Here is a 17,494-nt window from a genome sequence, read left to right as displayed (position 1 = left end):
CGTTTATGTGAATGCAGCTAGCAGGAGTTCAGAAACAGAACATACATTGACTTCATTTATCAATATCAGCAGTTTGCATCACACTTATGTTTTGTTGGTACACACCAGGATTAGCTGCTCAAGGCAGCGTACAGCTCCTGGAAGTATTCTGTGTGGTCCTTTCAGTGCACCCACACAGTGTGTAAATAGGCTATATAATTAGGCAGATTTTAGGCTTGGTGGCAAAATAAGCAATTTAGTCCCACTTGCCCTCTATGCACCCACTCCGGGTGTTTATGTTAATCCAACACCCTCTGGTGTTGTCTTTGACCCCTGGTGTTCATACTCTTTTGTCTAAAGGAATTTTGAATAATAGGCATTTACTCAGTTCAAAAAACCCTAAAAAACAACACACCTTAGGGTACTTCATGTCCCAGTTCAAACTTAAAGCTTAAGCTACTCCCAGCAAATAATAATTCTTCCTTTTCCTGAATTTTTCTGAAATTTCAGTGAACTCCCCTTGGCTCTCCCAAGCAGCTGTCTTCTGCTGTAGCTCTTTGTGGGACAGTTCTCATCTCACTTCAGAGCGTGTGTCTTTATCAGCAGAGGCGGTCCTGTGGAGATGAGGCTCGGGCTCCTCAAATCTACTTTGTTCTTGAAACAGCAGGAAATATTCCCAAGTGCTTGGACCTTTCATTCATACTTTCTCCTTGCCCCTTTGCTAGACAGGCCATCTTGATGTAGACATTGGTCTTGGATTCTGATGTTTGTGATCGACCTTGCCTAGTTTAGACGCGTCTTCTGCTCATGCCCAGATGCCTGGTGTTGCCTTGCCCGGGGACTACATCCGCTCAATGCATGCTAGGCTTTGGTGCCCTGTCTCTGCCTCTCATTATATGATTCTGGGCTACGTCCACTTCTTCTTGGGGCTGCTACCTCAAGTGAACCATACCTAGCACCGTAAGAAGAACTGCGACAGAACTGAGCCCAGGATTCCATGAAGCATCTGCCTTTATAGCCTCCAATACCTAGCACTGGTCTTTGTATGGCAGAGCCTTGACAGAAATTTGTTGATGGAATAAATTAAAAAACAAACTGAGGGCTTCAGAGGGGAGGGGGTGGGGGACTGGGATAGGCCGGTGATCAGTATTAAGGAGGGCATGTATTGCATGGTGCACTGGGTGTTATACGCAAATAATGAATCATGGAACATTGCATCAAAAACTAAGAATATACTGTATGGTGACTAACATAACATAATAAAAAATTACTATAAAAAATAAAATAAAAATAAATAAAAAACAAAAAAACCCCAATGCAGTTAGAGTAGCATTTCACGACGTGGAAGGGAAAGTATTTAGTCAACTAATCAGATGTACTTTTTTTTTTTTTTAAGATTTTATTTATTTATTTGACAGAGAGAGAGACAGCCAGCGAGAGAGGGAACACAAGCAGGGGGAGTGGGAGAGGAAGAAGCAGGCTCCCAGCAGAGAAGCCTGATGCGGGGCTAGATCCCAGGATGCTGGGATCATGCCCTGAGCTGAAGGCAGACGTGTAACGACTGAGCCACCCAGGCGCCCCTCGGATGTACTTCTTTAGAGGAGGCACCATGCGAGGTGTTGAGGATTCAGAGATGGGAGGTTTGGGTCTCTTTCCTCAAGAAATGTACATGCTACTCAAAGTCTAGAGCTAGAGGGGAAGTCTGGGTGGTCGTTTTGGACAGAGATGATAGCGAATTACCAAGCTGTGGGCCTTAATCCCAGGTCCTGTGCCAAACAAATCCTGAATGTGTTAGGGGAGTTAGAATTGCTGAGATGGAGAGATTCTTGAGAGAAGTTGGAAAAGTCCTCTCTTGGGTGTGGGTGCTGACTGAAGAATGGTGGTCCCTGAGGGAGGAGGGGGAGACAGGTGAAGGGCATGGCAAGGGAGACGCGTAAAACCCACATGAGACCCCGAGCAGGTTTCCCAGGGCTGTCCATTCTACCTTTGGTTAATCTGGGGGGAGATATTGGTTAGAAAGGAGGTTTTTATTTCCATATAGGAATTAAAAACAAATCACACAGCCTCCTGGAGATCTTTTACTGGCTTGGCATGACTTTTAAAAATAATGAATCTGTTATGACAGGCAACTGAAATTCTGACTTTTTTTCTTCCAAAGGGGGCCCCCACCTTACCAGTAAACTTGAGCTCTTTCTTAACGCCACAGATGGTGTGGTCAAAGTTGTTTTGGTTATGAAGCAAGCTCTAAAAAAATAGAACAACCAAAGTGATCTTCCTCTGTATACACTGTAAGTTATCAACCACAGCATCTCATTGGAGAGGTGGCCTTCAGAGCTCAAGTAAGTAGGTTACCCGATCATCTCACCAGCACAAGAAACTCTCTGGCTGCCGCCAGTGACATGAGCCCAGAGTGGGGTGGAGGGAAATGCAGGTGAACTGCATTTGGAGGTCTGGGTTGCTGTTTGCTGCTCTGTTTCTTGCCATCGCCAAGCCCAAGCCATCTTCCTCCGCGAAAGGTTGTTACCCAAGGGGAACACTGTTCCAAGCTGTTGACACACTGTACGTCAAGGCAGCGTGGCTCAAAGCAACAATTCCAGTAAGTATTGGGCTCTGCTTAAAATGATGGCTGAAAGGACATTTGTCATTCTGGATGAAGCTTATTTCTCTTTGTTTGATTGTAGGAAGACCACATAAAAAATATACGATTATTAAAAAAGAAAACAAAAAAGCTATTTATGGTAAGCCAGAGGGTTTTTGTCTTTTTCATTTTTCTACTTGTTTGATGCTTTCTCCCCCGCATTTTAACTTTTCCAGATGGCCATTAAGTAATAATCAGGCGGGTATTTCAGCGACATTTTACAAAAGCTATTCGTGCTTTACTTCAGGCAATTTCCTATGTGTCATTTATAGAAAAACTGCAGATTCCAAGAACAGCTTCTGTCCTTCTTCATGGAAGATGTTTTCGGCCAACTTCAGGCGCAAGTCTGCAGGGAAACACATTTTGTGGAAGAGCTTCACAGCCTTAGGCAGCAGATGAACCGCTGCGTAAGTATGCACAGCAAATACGGTGAGTTTGAGCCTAGAACCCTACCTAGAAACCGGCACGTAGGAAGCCGTCCCCGCACCGAAGGGTGAGTAGGAAGGGCTTTCTGATCGTTGGCTTGTGGTCCAAATGGACAGTTTATCGTCAGCGAACCAGCACTGAATAAGCACGTGTAACTCGTAATGCCACTTGTTTATTATTTCTTACTGAGTGGCACCTCGGACGTATTGAAGATCTAAAATAACACGGAATGATCTTCAGTGTTTATTTACTTGTCATTTCCTGTATATATGATTCCCAAGATTCATTCACTTATTTTATAAATATTTCTTAAGGTTGCTAGACACTATTCTAGGCTCACTCTTCCTTCCTTCCTTCCTTCCTTCCTTCCTTCCTTCCTTCCTATCTTTCTTTTTCTTTTTTCTTTCTTTCTTTCTTTCTTTCTTTCTTTCTTTCTTTCTTTCTTTCTTTCTTCTTTTCTCATATTGGTGAGGGCTTTTAGATTCCTTTTTTTTAATTATCTAATTTGTTTATAGTGATTCCTTTTTAAGGCATAGTCTCAGTCAAAACTTTTAAAAAGGGCAGTATGTCTTCTTTGGCACTTAAATTACATGTTGCTGCCCTATGGTCACGGTCACCATGAGCAATGGGGAATTCATGGGGAAGGTAAAAGTGACCGTATTTCTCTATAAACACCCACAGTTCTAAAAACCAGTGCAGAAAAATGAAACAAAACAAAGCGAAACAAACAAGCCAGGATGCGTGCCACAGTAGTTGACTTGCCTCTGTGGGGAGTGCTGAATCCTTTCTGTGATCCTGTTCGGGTGCCAAGGATGCTTTCCCAGCCTCTTGCGACTGCACCTTGCAGGAAGTGCGCCCGTGGAGCAGTGATGATTATGGCGGTCCTTGGCTTGCCAGGTGGAAACAAGCTCTCTACTCTGGGGTGTTATGGTCAGTGAGACTTAAACGCTGGGCGGTTGGAGGTGGATTTTTATGTCTTTAAGAGCTAAGATGTCTTTTCCTCGTGGTCCACAAAAGTGCTCCAGATCTCAAGTTGCAGACCGTAGCACAGACGCAGTTTATGGGGGTGAGCTGGTCAGTTAGGTAAAGAGCTCAATGAATTTGCCTTCTCCTTTTCTTTGGTTAGTTCATGTTTAACTTATGTCCTTGTTTGAGACTTGGGTTGCATGGTGTTTCATAAACCCTCCTATTCCATTCAAACAAGTGCAATGAGAAGAAGGACAAACCAGTACCTCTGCAGAAGAGCGAGAATGCTCCGGGCCAGTTCCCTTACCTAAACCAGGGGAAAGAACCTCACTTATCTTTGGCTTTTTCTATACTTGACCTATGAAGTCATCTTATTAAGACAGTGAATAGTTTAAATAGTCTCTTAAATTTAAGCTGAATTATCATATAATTTTATATTTCATTCCCCCCCAACTGATTAAGTTATAATTACTCCCAGTAGAGCATTTTCACAGCTGAAAGACTGAAGAGGAGGAGAATGTCCTTCGGAGGACTGGATATAGGGGAAACAATGCCATGTAAGGCAGTCACTATAGCCTAGAGTGAGTCTAAAGGAAAAAGCCAGCGGCTCCCTGAATTTCAGCGTCTGGTGACAGGAATCCTTTTCATCCTGCTTTTATTTGTTTGTTTTTGTTTTGTTTTTTAAATGCGTTCTGTTTCTCTCCATTTTTTTGTTTTAACCCTGGTTCCTCTGTGTAGGTGCTACTCACTGCATTAGTCATCGATGTAATTTAACGTTATTTCAAATGAAGTTGTTAACGATAGTGAGGCACTAGAAGAAATCCTTGCCTGATTCTGTAGCGTGTATCTGGACACCCCCGAGGCCATGTCTATTTTCCCATCAATTTGGTTTCCTCGGCTCAAATAGCTAGAGAACACACAATGATAGCTATAAGCAAAACCAAGCAGTGTTCTAGAAGAAAAATTTAGAAAACATACGACTATCTAGGGACTCTGGTTTGCCTTGGTTTGTTTTTGGAGAAGCTTTTTGAAGACGCTTCTGTCCATAGAGATGTCTCTTTCAGGGACGTTGGCCACACAGCTGATGGGAGCCCCGGGGCACCTCTCTGCAGGGTTGGCTGCTTAGCAAAGTGGCTGGCACCCCCTTGTGGCCACATACGAGCACACATCCAATCAGCCTCCCCAAACACCGCCTCTTTGGGGCTTCTTACTTTCTCCCACCTGAGGCCAACCACTGCTAGCTCCGGTTAATTTGTCTCACAAACTGTGGCGTTTATGCCCCGAGACTGTGAAACTGAAAAAGAAAACCAGAGGATGAAGCTGAGCTTTGGAAAACCTTCTCAGACATTGCTTTAGGGAAAGAGGTGCTTGCCTCTTTTGGCCAATCATAATTTTGTATTTCTGATAACAGAAGCTGGTATCTGTTTAATATAAATTTACTGAGCATCCGCTCTTGTCAGTGAATGATTTCTTCTTACGAATATATTCTTCTCATGAATAAGAAGGGAAGTGAAACAGACAAAATCGAACTTTCCTGAAAATGGTGTTGTGAAGACAGACAAAAAACCCCATCACCTGAAACGAAATGGTTAAAAGAAACGAGTCAGTTTTGTAAATCGACTTTTTGCAAGCTGGCTTACGGCAGGGGGGCCTGCTTCTGTATTTTCCAGGTCTGTACTGAGTGAGAAAGGTCCGTATGATTTGGTCCCTGCTCTCTGGAGGGGCAGGAATGGCAGGGGAGAGGCTCGAATAAAGGCTTGATGGCATGAAACAACACACCATATTCAGAAAGCTGCAAGTAATTGAGTGGGAATGTGAAGGGGCGTGGGGAATGGGAAAAGGAGGCTGGTTGGTGAGATTCTAGCCAGGAGATGCCGGTAAGGGCCTGGTTAAGAAAGGCGTGATAACACTGGCCAAGGATAAGGACTATATCCTGAAGAGAATGTAAAGCCATCGAAGGGCATGGCATGATCAAATTCTCTATGTTTCCAAAAGACCTCTTTGGTGAAGGTAGAGGGGTGTAAGTGGGGGGTGAGGCTCGAGGGAGAAAAAACAATGAGAAGAGCCTTGCAATAATGTGCCTGGAGTAAAGAGGTGGCACGCTGGTGTCATACGGAAGGGCGAGGAGAGTCTGAGGAAGAGAGTAGAGTCTGGGATGAGGCAAAGGTTCTTACTTGGGGGGCTGAGTGGAAGGGGGGGTTGTTCATGAACAGTATAGAAGGAGGAAGCTTGGAGGAAGGTAAGTAAGTTGCTTTAGATCTGCTAAAAGTTTCAGAGTTCCATGCTTCAGTGTAATCATAAGACTAGTATGTACATTTTCCATATATATTTTGTGTATGTTTAATATTAATGATGCATTTGTTAGAAGTATTGAGATATAGTTGACACACAACTGAACATATTTAAAGTGTATAATTTGGTAGTTTTGACATATGTATACACTTCTGAAGCCATCACCACAATTAAGATAATGAGCATATCCATCAGTCTCCAAAGTTTCTTTGTGCCCCTTTGTGATCCCCTCCCTCTCTGCCCCCGTCCCTCTGTCCCCAGGGAACCACTGATCTGCCTTTTATCACTATAGATTTGTTTGCATATCCTAGAATTTAATGTAAATGGTGTATGTGTTATGCTTTTTTATGTCTGTTTTTTTCCATCCAGCATAATTATTTTGAGATCCACTCATGTTATTGAGTGCTTCAAAAATTTGTTCCTTTTTTATTGCCAAGTAGTATTCCATCGTAATGATATACAACAATTTATCTATTCACCTACTGTTGGTTATTTTTTCCCAGTTTTTGGCTCTCACAAGTAAAGCTCTTACGAATACTCATGTGCAAGTCTTTGGACAGGTATTTTCATTTCTCTTGGGCAAGGATCTCTGGGAATGGAATAGTTGGACTATAGGTTAGGTGTACATTTTGTCAGATGGCCAAATTGTTTTCTAAAGCAGTTGTACCATTTTACATCTTCACCAGGAGTGTGTGAGAGTTCATTACTCCGTATCCTTGTTCTCACTTGGTGTGGTCCATGTTTACATATGGCAGCCAGGGTAGTTTGGGGGGTAGTGCTGTTGCCTTGTGTTTTCACTTTGAATCTCCCCATTACTGAGGTTGAGCATCTCTTGATTTGCCTGTTTACCAACAATACATCTTCTTTGGTGAAGTGTCTGTTCGGATATTTTGCCCGTGGAAAAAAAAATTAGGTTAATTTTCTTACTGAGTTTTGAGTATGTGTGCTTTAAAATATATTCTGCATGCATAAATCTTCGATCAGATATATAATTTGCAAATATTTTCTCCTGGTCTATGACATCGTCTCATTATTTTAGAAGTGTCTTTTGAAGAGAAGACATTTTACATTTTTTAAAAAGGTTTTATTTTTATTTATTTGAGAGACAGCAAGAGAGAGAGAGGGAGTGAGCATGAGGGGGGGTGGGGATTGGGGCAGAGGGGAAAGGAGAAGCAGGGAGCCTGACTTGGGGCTTGATCCCAGACCCTGGAATCATGACCTGAGCCAAAGGCAGATACTTAACCAACTAAGTCACCCAGGTGCCCCAACATTTTACACTTTGATGATGCCCAATTTATCAATTTTTTCTTCAATGAATCATACCTTTTGTGCCATATTTAAGAAATCTTTATTTAACACAGGGTCACAAAGAATTTTTACTATGTTTTCAACTAGGATTTTTCTAGTTTTAGGTTTCACATTTAGGTCAATGCCTTTTTGCAACCTTTGGGATGATCATGTGATTTTTATTTCTTAGGCAGTTGATACAAACTACATTGATTGATTCTCAAAGTTAAGCCACCTTTGGATTTCTGGGATGTACTCTATCTGGTAATAATGTGTTATCCCTAGCATGTATTGTTAGGTTCAATTTGCTAAAATTTTGTTAACAATTTTTGCATCTACATTTGTGAGGGACATTAGTGTGTAGTTTTCTTGACTTGTAATATCTTTGTCTCATTTTTGGAATTAGTATAACGTTAGTCTCATTAAGTAAGTTGGAAAGTATTCTCTCCTCTTCAGTTTTCTGGAAGGATTTGCATAGAATTGGTCCTTTGAAGGTCCTTTTTGAAGCCAATGGTCCAGTGAAGCCATTTTTGCCTAGAGTTTCCTTTATGGGAAGATTTTAAGTTAAATATTTTATTTTTTAATAGACATAAGGCTATTCAGGTTATCAATTTCTCCTTGAGTGAGCTTTGATAGCTTGTGTTTTTCAATGATTATATTCATTTCATCAAATCTACCAATCTTAGCCACCAAATTATCTATGCTATTTCCTCACTATCTTTTTAACGTTTTGCATAGCATAGGATGATGTCAGTTCTCGCACATTCTGAATATTGGTATTTTTTGTCTTCACCCTTCTTTTCTGAAATTTTATTGAAATTCATCGATTTTATTGATTTCTCAAGAAACCATTTTTAGTTTAACTGATTTCCTCTATTATCTTCTGTTTTGATTTCCCTGATTTCCATTCTGAACTTTATTATTCCTTTCTTCTGTTATATTTGAGTTTCACCTACTCTTTCCTTTCTGGTTTCTTATGGTGAAAGCTTGGGTCATTAACTCAAGATCTTTCAGTGTTCTCTTAAGGGGAAGATGAGGTTATCAGTTTGAGGGTTTTGTGTTTTTTTTATCCTTTCAGTGTAGGAATTCAGTGTTATAAATAAATTTCCCTTTTGGTACAACGTTAGCTACATCCCACAGTCTTTGCTATGTTGTGCTTTATTTTCATTCACTTTGAAATAGTTTCTAATTTCCTTTTTGATTTCTTCTTTGATCCATCGGTTATTTGGAAGGTTATCATTCAGTGTATATTTGGGGATTGTTCTAGACGCCTTTTTGATAATGATTTCTAATTTGATTTTATTTTGGTCAGAAAGCAACCTTTATAGGGTTCATGTTGACAGATTCACTCCTTGGTTAGTGATATATAACTTCTCTATCAAAATTATGAGGCACAACTCTATCCTTCCATATGCTAAATTACATGGACTTATTCTCTTTTTTATTGATATATAGTTGATGTATAACATTTTTTTTTTGGTTTTTTTAGTTTCAGATGTGCAACATAATGATTCGGTATTTGTATCAATTGTGAAATGCTCACCACAATTAGTCCAGTTAACCTCCATTCATGGACTCATTCTGATAAACAGTTACACTGAGAATTTTTAAAAATCTGCAATAAAGTTATACTACCCTAGTATCTTTTTGTATTTAAGGTATGGAAACTCTTTCTAGTTTTTTTCTATGACTGGAACATGAAGAAATGTTGAATGAGGGTCTAGGATTATTGTAGATAAGTGAGATTATATACACAAATCTAGGTCAGATGATTCTGTTAGTTGTGGAGACTACAGACATAGGACAATGTTTTGTGAGCTCTTCAGATATATATTTATTCAGGAATTGGCTACCTGTCATTTGTTTTTTAAAATTAAATGTCTGATTATGAATTTGGCTAATACGTTAGTCATTTTCCCTCCTTTCATGCAAGCTTTTTGGACACAAATTTAATTATGCTTTCTTACACTAATTAAAAAATTTCCTTTCTAGGTTTCCTACTAGCCTTTCTGGTCTTAGTAGTGTTGTGTTGATGTCTTAGAGCCCATACTTTTGCCAAAATGACATTTAATTTTTTCAAAATGGGCTATACTGATAATACTTTTCTCAACTGCTATTTTAAATGCACCTGAGATAGTATTTGTAAGACCTCATATAAAAAACTGCAAAAAATAGGGGCGTCTGGGTGGCTTAGTTGTTAAGCGTCTGTCTTTGGCTCAAGTCATGATCCCAGTGTTCTGGGATCGACCCCCACATTGGGCTCCCTGCTCAGCGGGAAGCCTGCTTCTCCCTCTCCCCACTCCCCCTGCTGGTGTTCCCTCTCTCGCTGTGTCTCTCTCTGTCAAATAAATAAATAAATAAAATCTTTAAAAAAAAAACTGCAAAAATTTAATTAATAAAATTTGCTTAAAGCTCTACATTTGCTATCATACAACAAAGTTAAATTAATTTAATATTTAATGGAATCCCTTTTCTATCATTTGCATTCTGAGGGAAAGAATGTTTCAGGAAACCAAGACCATGGCCAGAGTAGGGACTATGTTAACTGTTAACCATTAAGGTCAACTAAAAACAACCCCCCCCCCCAAAAAAAGTCAAATCAAAAAACAAAAAGAGATGGTACGATCCAGTCTGAAGTTATATGCTGAGGCCAATATAAGATTTTATGTATGGTTCTATACTCTTCCCGAGGTTGTGAAAATGCTGTATGTGCTTGTGATAGATGTAACGCAATAGAACTCTTCGTAGAAAGAATTTGAGGTTGTTCTTTTGAGAATACACTAGGAGCGGTTAGTTCTCCACAGGGCTATGCTGCGGGTAGCTGTCTAATCCTTGACGCACGTTTTTCATTTCCTCAGAATTATCAGTGGAGACGAATTCTCCATTTGTGCTTAGTGGTCATACACAGTACAAATTTGTATGATTATTCAAAACACGAGGAGATTGGGGTCACAAAATTACGGAGTGTATCTGTTTGCCCAATTGTTTTTAACAAATCAAAATGCTCATGAATGCCCAGGACATGATCATTCTGTTATTAGACCATAGGCTTTGTGAACCCTGAAGCCGTAAGCTGGTGCTTGCATTGCATTCATTGATTCATTCATTCAACGGACATCTACTGAGCGTCTAGAACTTTCTGGACACTATCCCGATGAGCCACAATCGCGCCTCGGATAAACCTCATTGGCTACGATACTGCCTCTGCGCAAAGCTACTGCTGAGCACTAGTCCAGAGGCTGCAACAACAGAAAGTGATAGATAAAGTCTCTGTCCTTAGAACCTTGAACAAGCTTCCAGCCAGTTTCAGCCCGTCTCAGCCTCTGCTGGGCGCTGTGTAGGAAGCAGGCGGCGGGAGGAGCCGGAGCAGGGCTGGAGGCTAGGGGCCAGACCGCACGTCATCGACTCTGGCCATTTTAGCTGCGACCTGAAGGGTGTCCAAATCCTCTCTGCTCGCTTCAGTCTGGAGCGCCGAGCTTCCTCTGCCTACTCGTCCCTGCTCCCTGCTCCTGCCACTTTATCTTATGCACCCTTCGAGGTGCAACTAATTGGTTTTCTTCTTCTGGAAGCTTTCTCGGATCTCACGGTCAGGCTGCGTCTGCTGTCTTAGAGCAACTGTATACTTTCTTAAAAATCACAGTGTTTGTCACATAGTATCTGCATTACTGTCTCTCTCAGTAGATTGTGAGCCATCACTTGTGCCCCAAGGCCATTTTTATCTTGCAGGCTACTTAAAAAAATTACATTAATTGGGACGCCTGGGTGGCTCAGCCAGTGAAGCAGCTGAATCTTGGTTTCAGCTCAGGTTGTGGTCTCAGGGTCCAGAAATCGAGCCCCGCTGGAGTTTCTCTCTCCCGTCTCCGTCTGCCCCTCCCCTCCCACTCTTGCTCTCTCTCTCTCTCTCAAATATACTTGAGAGTGTTGCCTGGTGTTATTTATTCCATGACTATCTCACACTTTTCTTTGAGCCCTAGTTATTCTAGTCCTACTGACAAATGGCCTGGAGTCCAGATCAGATCTGCTTTGGTCCAGTTCGTCAAACCCCGTGGCTGTGCCTGCAGTAAAACGGCTGACCCCATGTTGTGTGTTGCTTTCAGCAAATGCAACTGTGCACTGAAGTAGAAGGTAAAGGAAATCATTCCCTTAGAAATTTCTCTTTCCAAGGCAAGCCATCTGAATTGCGACTGTAAAACCTGGCTGTCCTCCTGGGTGTGTAGACATGTGTACAAGAGTGAGGAAAATGAGAACCTTCTGCATAGGATCTGTAGTAGGAGGTCATGTGCAGTGAATGGAACTCAGAGCACCGGAAACATCCCATACACCAGCACAGCCCTAGGGGCAACGCCAGCACCTGTAAGTGTTTCGCTGTGGCTGTTGTGGTGGCGGTGGTGGTGGTGGTGGTTGTTATTTTGACAAACCTCGTTTTCTCCTTTTCTACTCTTCTTGCTCTTTGATGGAGTGATGCCTTTCTTGTCCTTCCCACCCTGGTGTGGGATGCACTGTAGGTCGGAGTTCTCTGGGCAGAGACATAGTCAGCAGGAATGCCTTAATGATATTTAACTTCTGTCATATCCAGAATTTGGTTGGTTTCTTTGGCTTCTGACTTTCGGTGTTGAATCTTTAAATCCTAGCACACGCATGCTTGACGCTGTGCCATGTGACTCGCGTCTGGGCTTTGTAGTTGATCCCCTGCGTCTAAGAACCTGGAGATAGTGCCTTGGAGTTGGTCAAGTGTTGATTCTCTTGGTGAAGTTCTCTTTCATCCAGTTGCAAGATTTGGACCAACTATGTTTATATTAGATGATTTCAGGTTAGAAGGAATCAGCATCTAATCAAACTCTCTATAAAATAATGGGAAGACTTCTCTAAATTCTTTCCATAGCAACTATCTTGGCTGGACCTAGACTTGGTTATTTCTAGAATATCCTTTTGTAGAAAAACAAATGAACAAAGGAACACACACACACACACAAACCCCAACCACGGGATTTCTTCTGTTTATTATCACATCATCCATTTTCAAGTTGAAATCTCTGTCTCTGTCTCTCTGCCAATCAGCTAGGCCCTTTAAAGCCACCTCCAGCATTCCCCTTCTGTAATGCAGAGCAGAGATCTTGGAGCTAATTTCTCTTTGGAGCTGGATTTTGAATGTTATCGACAAGAGACTGGCTTAATTGGATTATCTTTTCCAAGTTATGCTGGTTGTTATTGTTTGTTTGTTGTTTTCAGTGTAACAGAGTGATTCTAAGTACAGACTTTGGAGTCTGAATGTTTGGGTTCAGATCTCAGCTCTTCCACTTACTATGTGAACATAGGCAGAATGTTAACTTCTGTGTTCATTTTCCTAATCTGTCAAATGAGGATAACAATAGCACCTACCTTATAAGATTGTTGGGAGGCCCGAGTCCGAGAATATAATCAAAGCCTTCGGATTAGTGCCTGCTCCATCATCTAGCCTGATACGTGTTGACTGTTACTGTTTTCCCCTAACAATCTCCTCAGTATTTTTGTCTTCACCTGAAGGGGAATTGGGATAAGGAAGAGAGCTCCTGGACCTGCTGAATTTTTACCTTCTAATATTGATCTGGTATTTCGTTGATTTTCCTGTCCACAACTCCTGTTTACTGACTCTCTGTGTTCGTCATCATGTCTTTAGAGTCTAGCACTAAAGCCTGACACAATAGGCACTTCATCAACATTTGCTTAATGAATGAATGGATTCTTTCTGACTGTGCTCTCTGACCTTGGCTACCACTGTCCTGGGTCTGTCACGCATTGTTTCGGCCTCCCTGGATCTGGTCTGGGTTGAAATGTCCTCTTCTTAATTCAGGGCTCTTATCACAGGGCAGTCCAATGCGATGCTTGCAAATCCTGCAAACCAGACCTTTACCAGAACATTCTGTGTCTGCAGCTCTTCTGTGCTTAATCAGGGAAGCCCCCTTGACAAGAAGGATCTCTTCCTTCCTACGCAGGGTCTGACCTGAAAGCAGAGTCCCCATTTGGGCAGTTGTGACACCATTACCACCTTCACACCCCGTAACAGCATTCGGGATATAGCTGTCAAATCATCTCAGTTATCTCCTCTTGATAAGAAAAGGAGCCTGCATGCTGCCCATTCTTCTCGCCCTCCTCCTCCTAATGTTCTGGCCTCGAGGGACCTGCTGGTTGATGTTGGCCATGTTTTGATGGTTTCAATAAATGTTGTCATTTAGCTGCTTCCATTTCATGAGTTTTAATTATTATCTTTGTTCATGTGCCCAGCCCTATTTTATCACTAAGATAGGACCTCCCGTGACACTTTCTGCAAGCGATTTAAGCACTTAGGCCTTGGCTTCCTTTTCTGTAAATGGAGAAAACTGGCCTGTACAATATCCTTGGTCTATTCCAGCACTAAGCTTCTATGAGTAAAAACTAAAGAGATAAATTAGACATTTTCACCTTTTTCTTCCATTTTCTCTATTGAACCCTATGGAAATGTGTGGGCGAATAGAGGACAAAGTTAATGTCCTCCCACTTGATTTCTAAGCAATTTCTGTGCTCAGATAGGGACTGGAAATTCACCTCCATAAAGCAGACTGGCAGTTTCTCCTGGCCTGGCTACTGGCCATCTTCTCAAAATGCTGACCTGCTCTTTCTCCTTTTGTAGAAACTAGTTTCCTGGTCCCTTCTCCTGGCAATGAACACCTGAATATTGCACTATGCAATACACAGAGCAGATAGGGTGATTTTTCAAAAAGGGAATTTTTTCTTGTCGGTTCCCACATCTTCCATGTTTCCTACATGTCCCTGCTTGGATTGCCCTAGCCATGCTGTTGTTCTTTTAGTTTCTAGGAAGCACTAAATCTTTCTGCCTCAGGGCATTTGCACGCCGTCCCCTCTACCTGAGTTATTCTCTCCTGAGCATCCTCCCTGACACCCTCTTTCCTTTCTTCACTTCCTCATACAACTGGTTCCTTCTCATTTTTCAGATCTGAATTTAAATGTCATTCTTCTAAAGAGCCTTCTCTGACCACCCCGTTGAAAGTAGGTCATTCCCGTAAATCACTATCGCAGAGCCCTTGGCAATACAAACACTGATTTCATTGTAGTTCGTAATTTGTAACTTTTTGTTTTTAAATGGATTACCTGCTTCTCCTGTGAAACTGTAAGCTCTGTGATGACAGAAACCAGCTATTATTTACCTGCCAGTGCACACCTATGCCCAGGACACACCTGCTCAATAAATGTTTATTGAATGGATGGAAAAGAATTATTAGAAGCGTTTCCAATAATATAATCTGTGTTTTCTGTTGATTTATTAGATTTCCTGTGCTTCCTCAGCTAGAGAGATGAAAGCTATCACCAGGATGAAAAGAACATTTTATGGGGTAAGTATTTCAAGTCATTGTTTCTGAATACTCTGTTTCTTAAAATGTGGGAAATTTCTGCTTTTCTCTCTCTACTTTATCTGCAGATTGGAAACAAAGGAATCTACAAAGCCATCCGTGAACTGGATATTCTTCTTTCTTGGATTAAACAATTCCTGGAAAGCATCCAGTAACTTAAGGAGCCGAGTACATGGATTGAACTGTTATTTTGAAATATAATGCAAACCACCAGAAATACATTTGTAAGAATCTATTTCTTTAAAAAAGTTTTTGTACAAGTTAGATGATGCAGAATAGACGATGAGAATTTAACATAATAAAGTTCTGGAGATTTGTAAATTGTCACTAATATGTACATTTTCTTTATTTTCAAAGAATACTTTCATCCTGAACATGTTTTATTATTCCTAAGTACATTGTATAAATTTAATTTAAAGCTGTATAATCAGAATTAACTCACGTAATATTGGTAGAGGGAAAAGGACAGCTTTCTGGGATACGTTATAATGTTATTGTGACTTACATAGATGCTATATATATGATTATTACCTACTTAAGGATTTGATGATTATTAATTATGCCTGGTATGAACTTAGCTCCTAACAGATTTTTATTTTAATTAAATAAACTGTGTTTCTTTCTCCTGGATGTCCTTTCTATGAAAGCATGCTAGAATTTCATCGAGTACCATGGGTGACAACCAGATCAGATCACATAGGACAGACATGTAAATGAACTGCTTGGAATCGTTTACCAGGAAGGCCTCTGACAGATAACTCAAGCCACAAAGACCACAAGTTACCAAGCTGAGATGATGTGGAGCTTGATAACGCTCTTTCCAGCGGCTGTGTAGTTAGGAAAGTCGATAAGGGCCAAATCAAAGCCTCAGTGCCGCTCAGATTCCTCCTACAGGAAACCTGTCAGTGCTTAAAAGCCTTCCTTGCCCAGCCAGCCCTTCAGTTAAATGAATAACATGGCCTGACCTTTGTTTTTGCATTACGTGGACTCGGCTTCTCAACCATGGTGTGCAAGGCATGGGCCATTGAAGAGAGCAGTGTATGTGATGGCCAGTTCGCTTCCGCAAAGCATTCCTCGTGCCCCCGCGGCACACAGACAGCATCATGATTCGGTGTTTTGTGATATGAATAGGCAGGGCTTCCTCCAGGCCTGTGTGGATTTTGGCACCTCTTCTTTTTTTTAATTTAATGAAATTTAAATTTAATTTAATTAGAAAAAAATGTTTTAAAGATTTTATTCATTTGAGACAGAGCATGAGGGAGAGAACGCGAGCAGTAGGGAGAGGCAGAGAGAGAAGCAGACTCCCCGCTGTGCAGGAAACCCGGTGCAGGGCTCTATTCGGGGTTCGATCCCAGGATCCTCAGGATCGGGGTTCGATCCCAGGTCATCCCCAGGATGACCTGAGCTGAAGGCAGACGCTTAACCGACTGAGCCAACCAGGCACCCCTGGCACCTCTTCTTTATTGCTTTCCCACCATCCATTTCTTCTTCTCAATCATACGGTGATTATCCTATTCCCTACGGATACCCTCTCTTGGATTATCTCATATTCCAAAATTACTTCTTTGTTCCCTGCTCCTTGTCCTCTCTGCCTTCCCCATCAACACCCTGTGGTCCCATGTTTTATCTGTATAGGGACTCCATTATTAGACGAATCCACAGGGAAGGAGAGGTGTGGAGAGCAGAGGGGAATGGCGAGCGGGAGACTGGAGCACTCTCTTCATCTCATACTATTGACTAGGGCTTCCCAGTGCAGCTCCTAGGTTATCAGTTATGGGAAGCCTACTTTGTGTATTTGTTTATATTGAAGTGTAGTTGACACACAATGTTACCTTAGTTTCAGGTGATTTGACAAGCCTATACTTTATGCTATGCTCGTCACAAGTGTAGCTACCATCTGTATCACCACACACTATAACAATACCATTGACTCTATTTCCTATGTTGTACCTTTCATTCCCGTGACTTACTCATTTCATAACTGGAAACCTGTACCTTCTACTTCCCTTCACCCATTTTGCCCAGCCCCCAACCCCTCTCCTCTAGGAACCATCAATTTGTTCTCTGTATTTAGTTATGGTTCTGTATTGGGCACCCCCTTTCTTCCTTCTTTTCTTTCTTTCTTTCTTTCTTTCTTTCTTTCTTTCTTTCTCTCTCTTTCTTTCTTTCTTTTTAAGATTTATTTATTTATTGGAGAGAGAGAGCACACAGGTGTGAGCAGGGGGCGGGGCAGAGGGGGAGAGAGAGAATCTCAAGCACACTCTCTGCTGAGCATGGAGCCTGACTCAGGGCTTGATCTCACAACACTGAGATCATGACCTGAACCAAAAAAAAGAGTCAGATGCTTAACTGACTGAGCCACCCAGGCGCCCCGGGCACCCTACTTTCTTGGGGAACATTTGGAAGAGCTGGGGTCCTGGGGATCAGGAATATACACCCTGGTTTTGCCATGGACTTGAGAGAAGGTGGTGTACCCATGGCCTTATTGTCTCACTTTTAGGGCACCTGTGTCTTCTAGAGA

The 17,494-nt window shown here is 41.7% G+C and overlaps 1 protein-coding gene and 1 pseudogene across 1 annotated transcript; one reads left to right on the top strand and one right to left on the bottom strand.

The window, feature by feature from the left end:
- The first annotated feature begins 2,259 nt into the window (after positions 1 to 2,259).
- On the top strand, positions 2,260 to 15,429 carry IL26 (interleukin 26). Its single transcript, XM_008684260.2, has 5 exons — positions 2,260 to 2,575; positions 2,661 to 2,717; positions 2,890 to 3,024; positions 14,890 to 14,955; positions 15,042 to 15,429. Exons 1-5 carry the CDS (start codon positions 2,405 to 2,407, stop codon positions 15,126 to 15,128), a joined length of 516 nt encoding a protein of 171 aa, XP_008682482.1. The 5' UTR covers positions 2,260 to 2,404; the 3' UTR covers positions 15,129 to 15,429.
- Positions 10,673 to 10,804, bottom strand: LOC121104483 (annotated as a pseudogene).
- Positions 15,430 to 17,494: the final 2,065 nt, after the last annotated feature.

This window comes from Ursus maritimus, unplaced genomic scaffold (genome assembly GCF_017311325.1).
Source record: "Ursus maritimus isolate PB19 unplaced genomic scaffold, ASM1731132v1 scaffold_21, whole genome shotgun sequence".
NCBI classification, from domain to species: Eukaryota; Metazoa; Chordata; class Mammalia; order Carnivora; family Ursidae; genus Ursus; species Ursus maritimus.
This window is presented reverse-complemented; position numbering and strand designations above follow the sequence as displayed.

Excerpts from the sequence above, each read along its gene's own strand:
- IL26 (XM_008684260.2), top strand. The coding sequence starts at position 2,405 with ATGCAGGTGAACTGCATTTGGAGGTCTGGGTTGCTGTTTGCTGCTCTG. Across the intron at positions 2,576-2,660 it reads GGCTCAAAGCAACAATTCCA|GAAGACCACATAAAAAATAT; the intron begins GTAAGTATTGGG and ends GTTTGATTGTAG. Across the intron at positions 3,025-14,889 it reads GGCAGCAGATGAACCGCTGC|ATTTCCTGTGCTTCCTCAGC; the intron begins GTAAGTATGCAC and ends TTGATTTATTAG.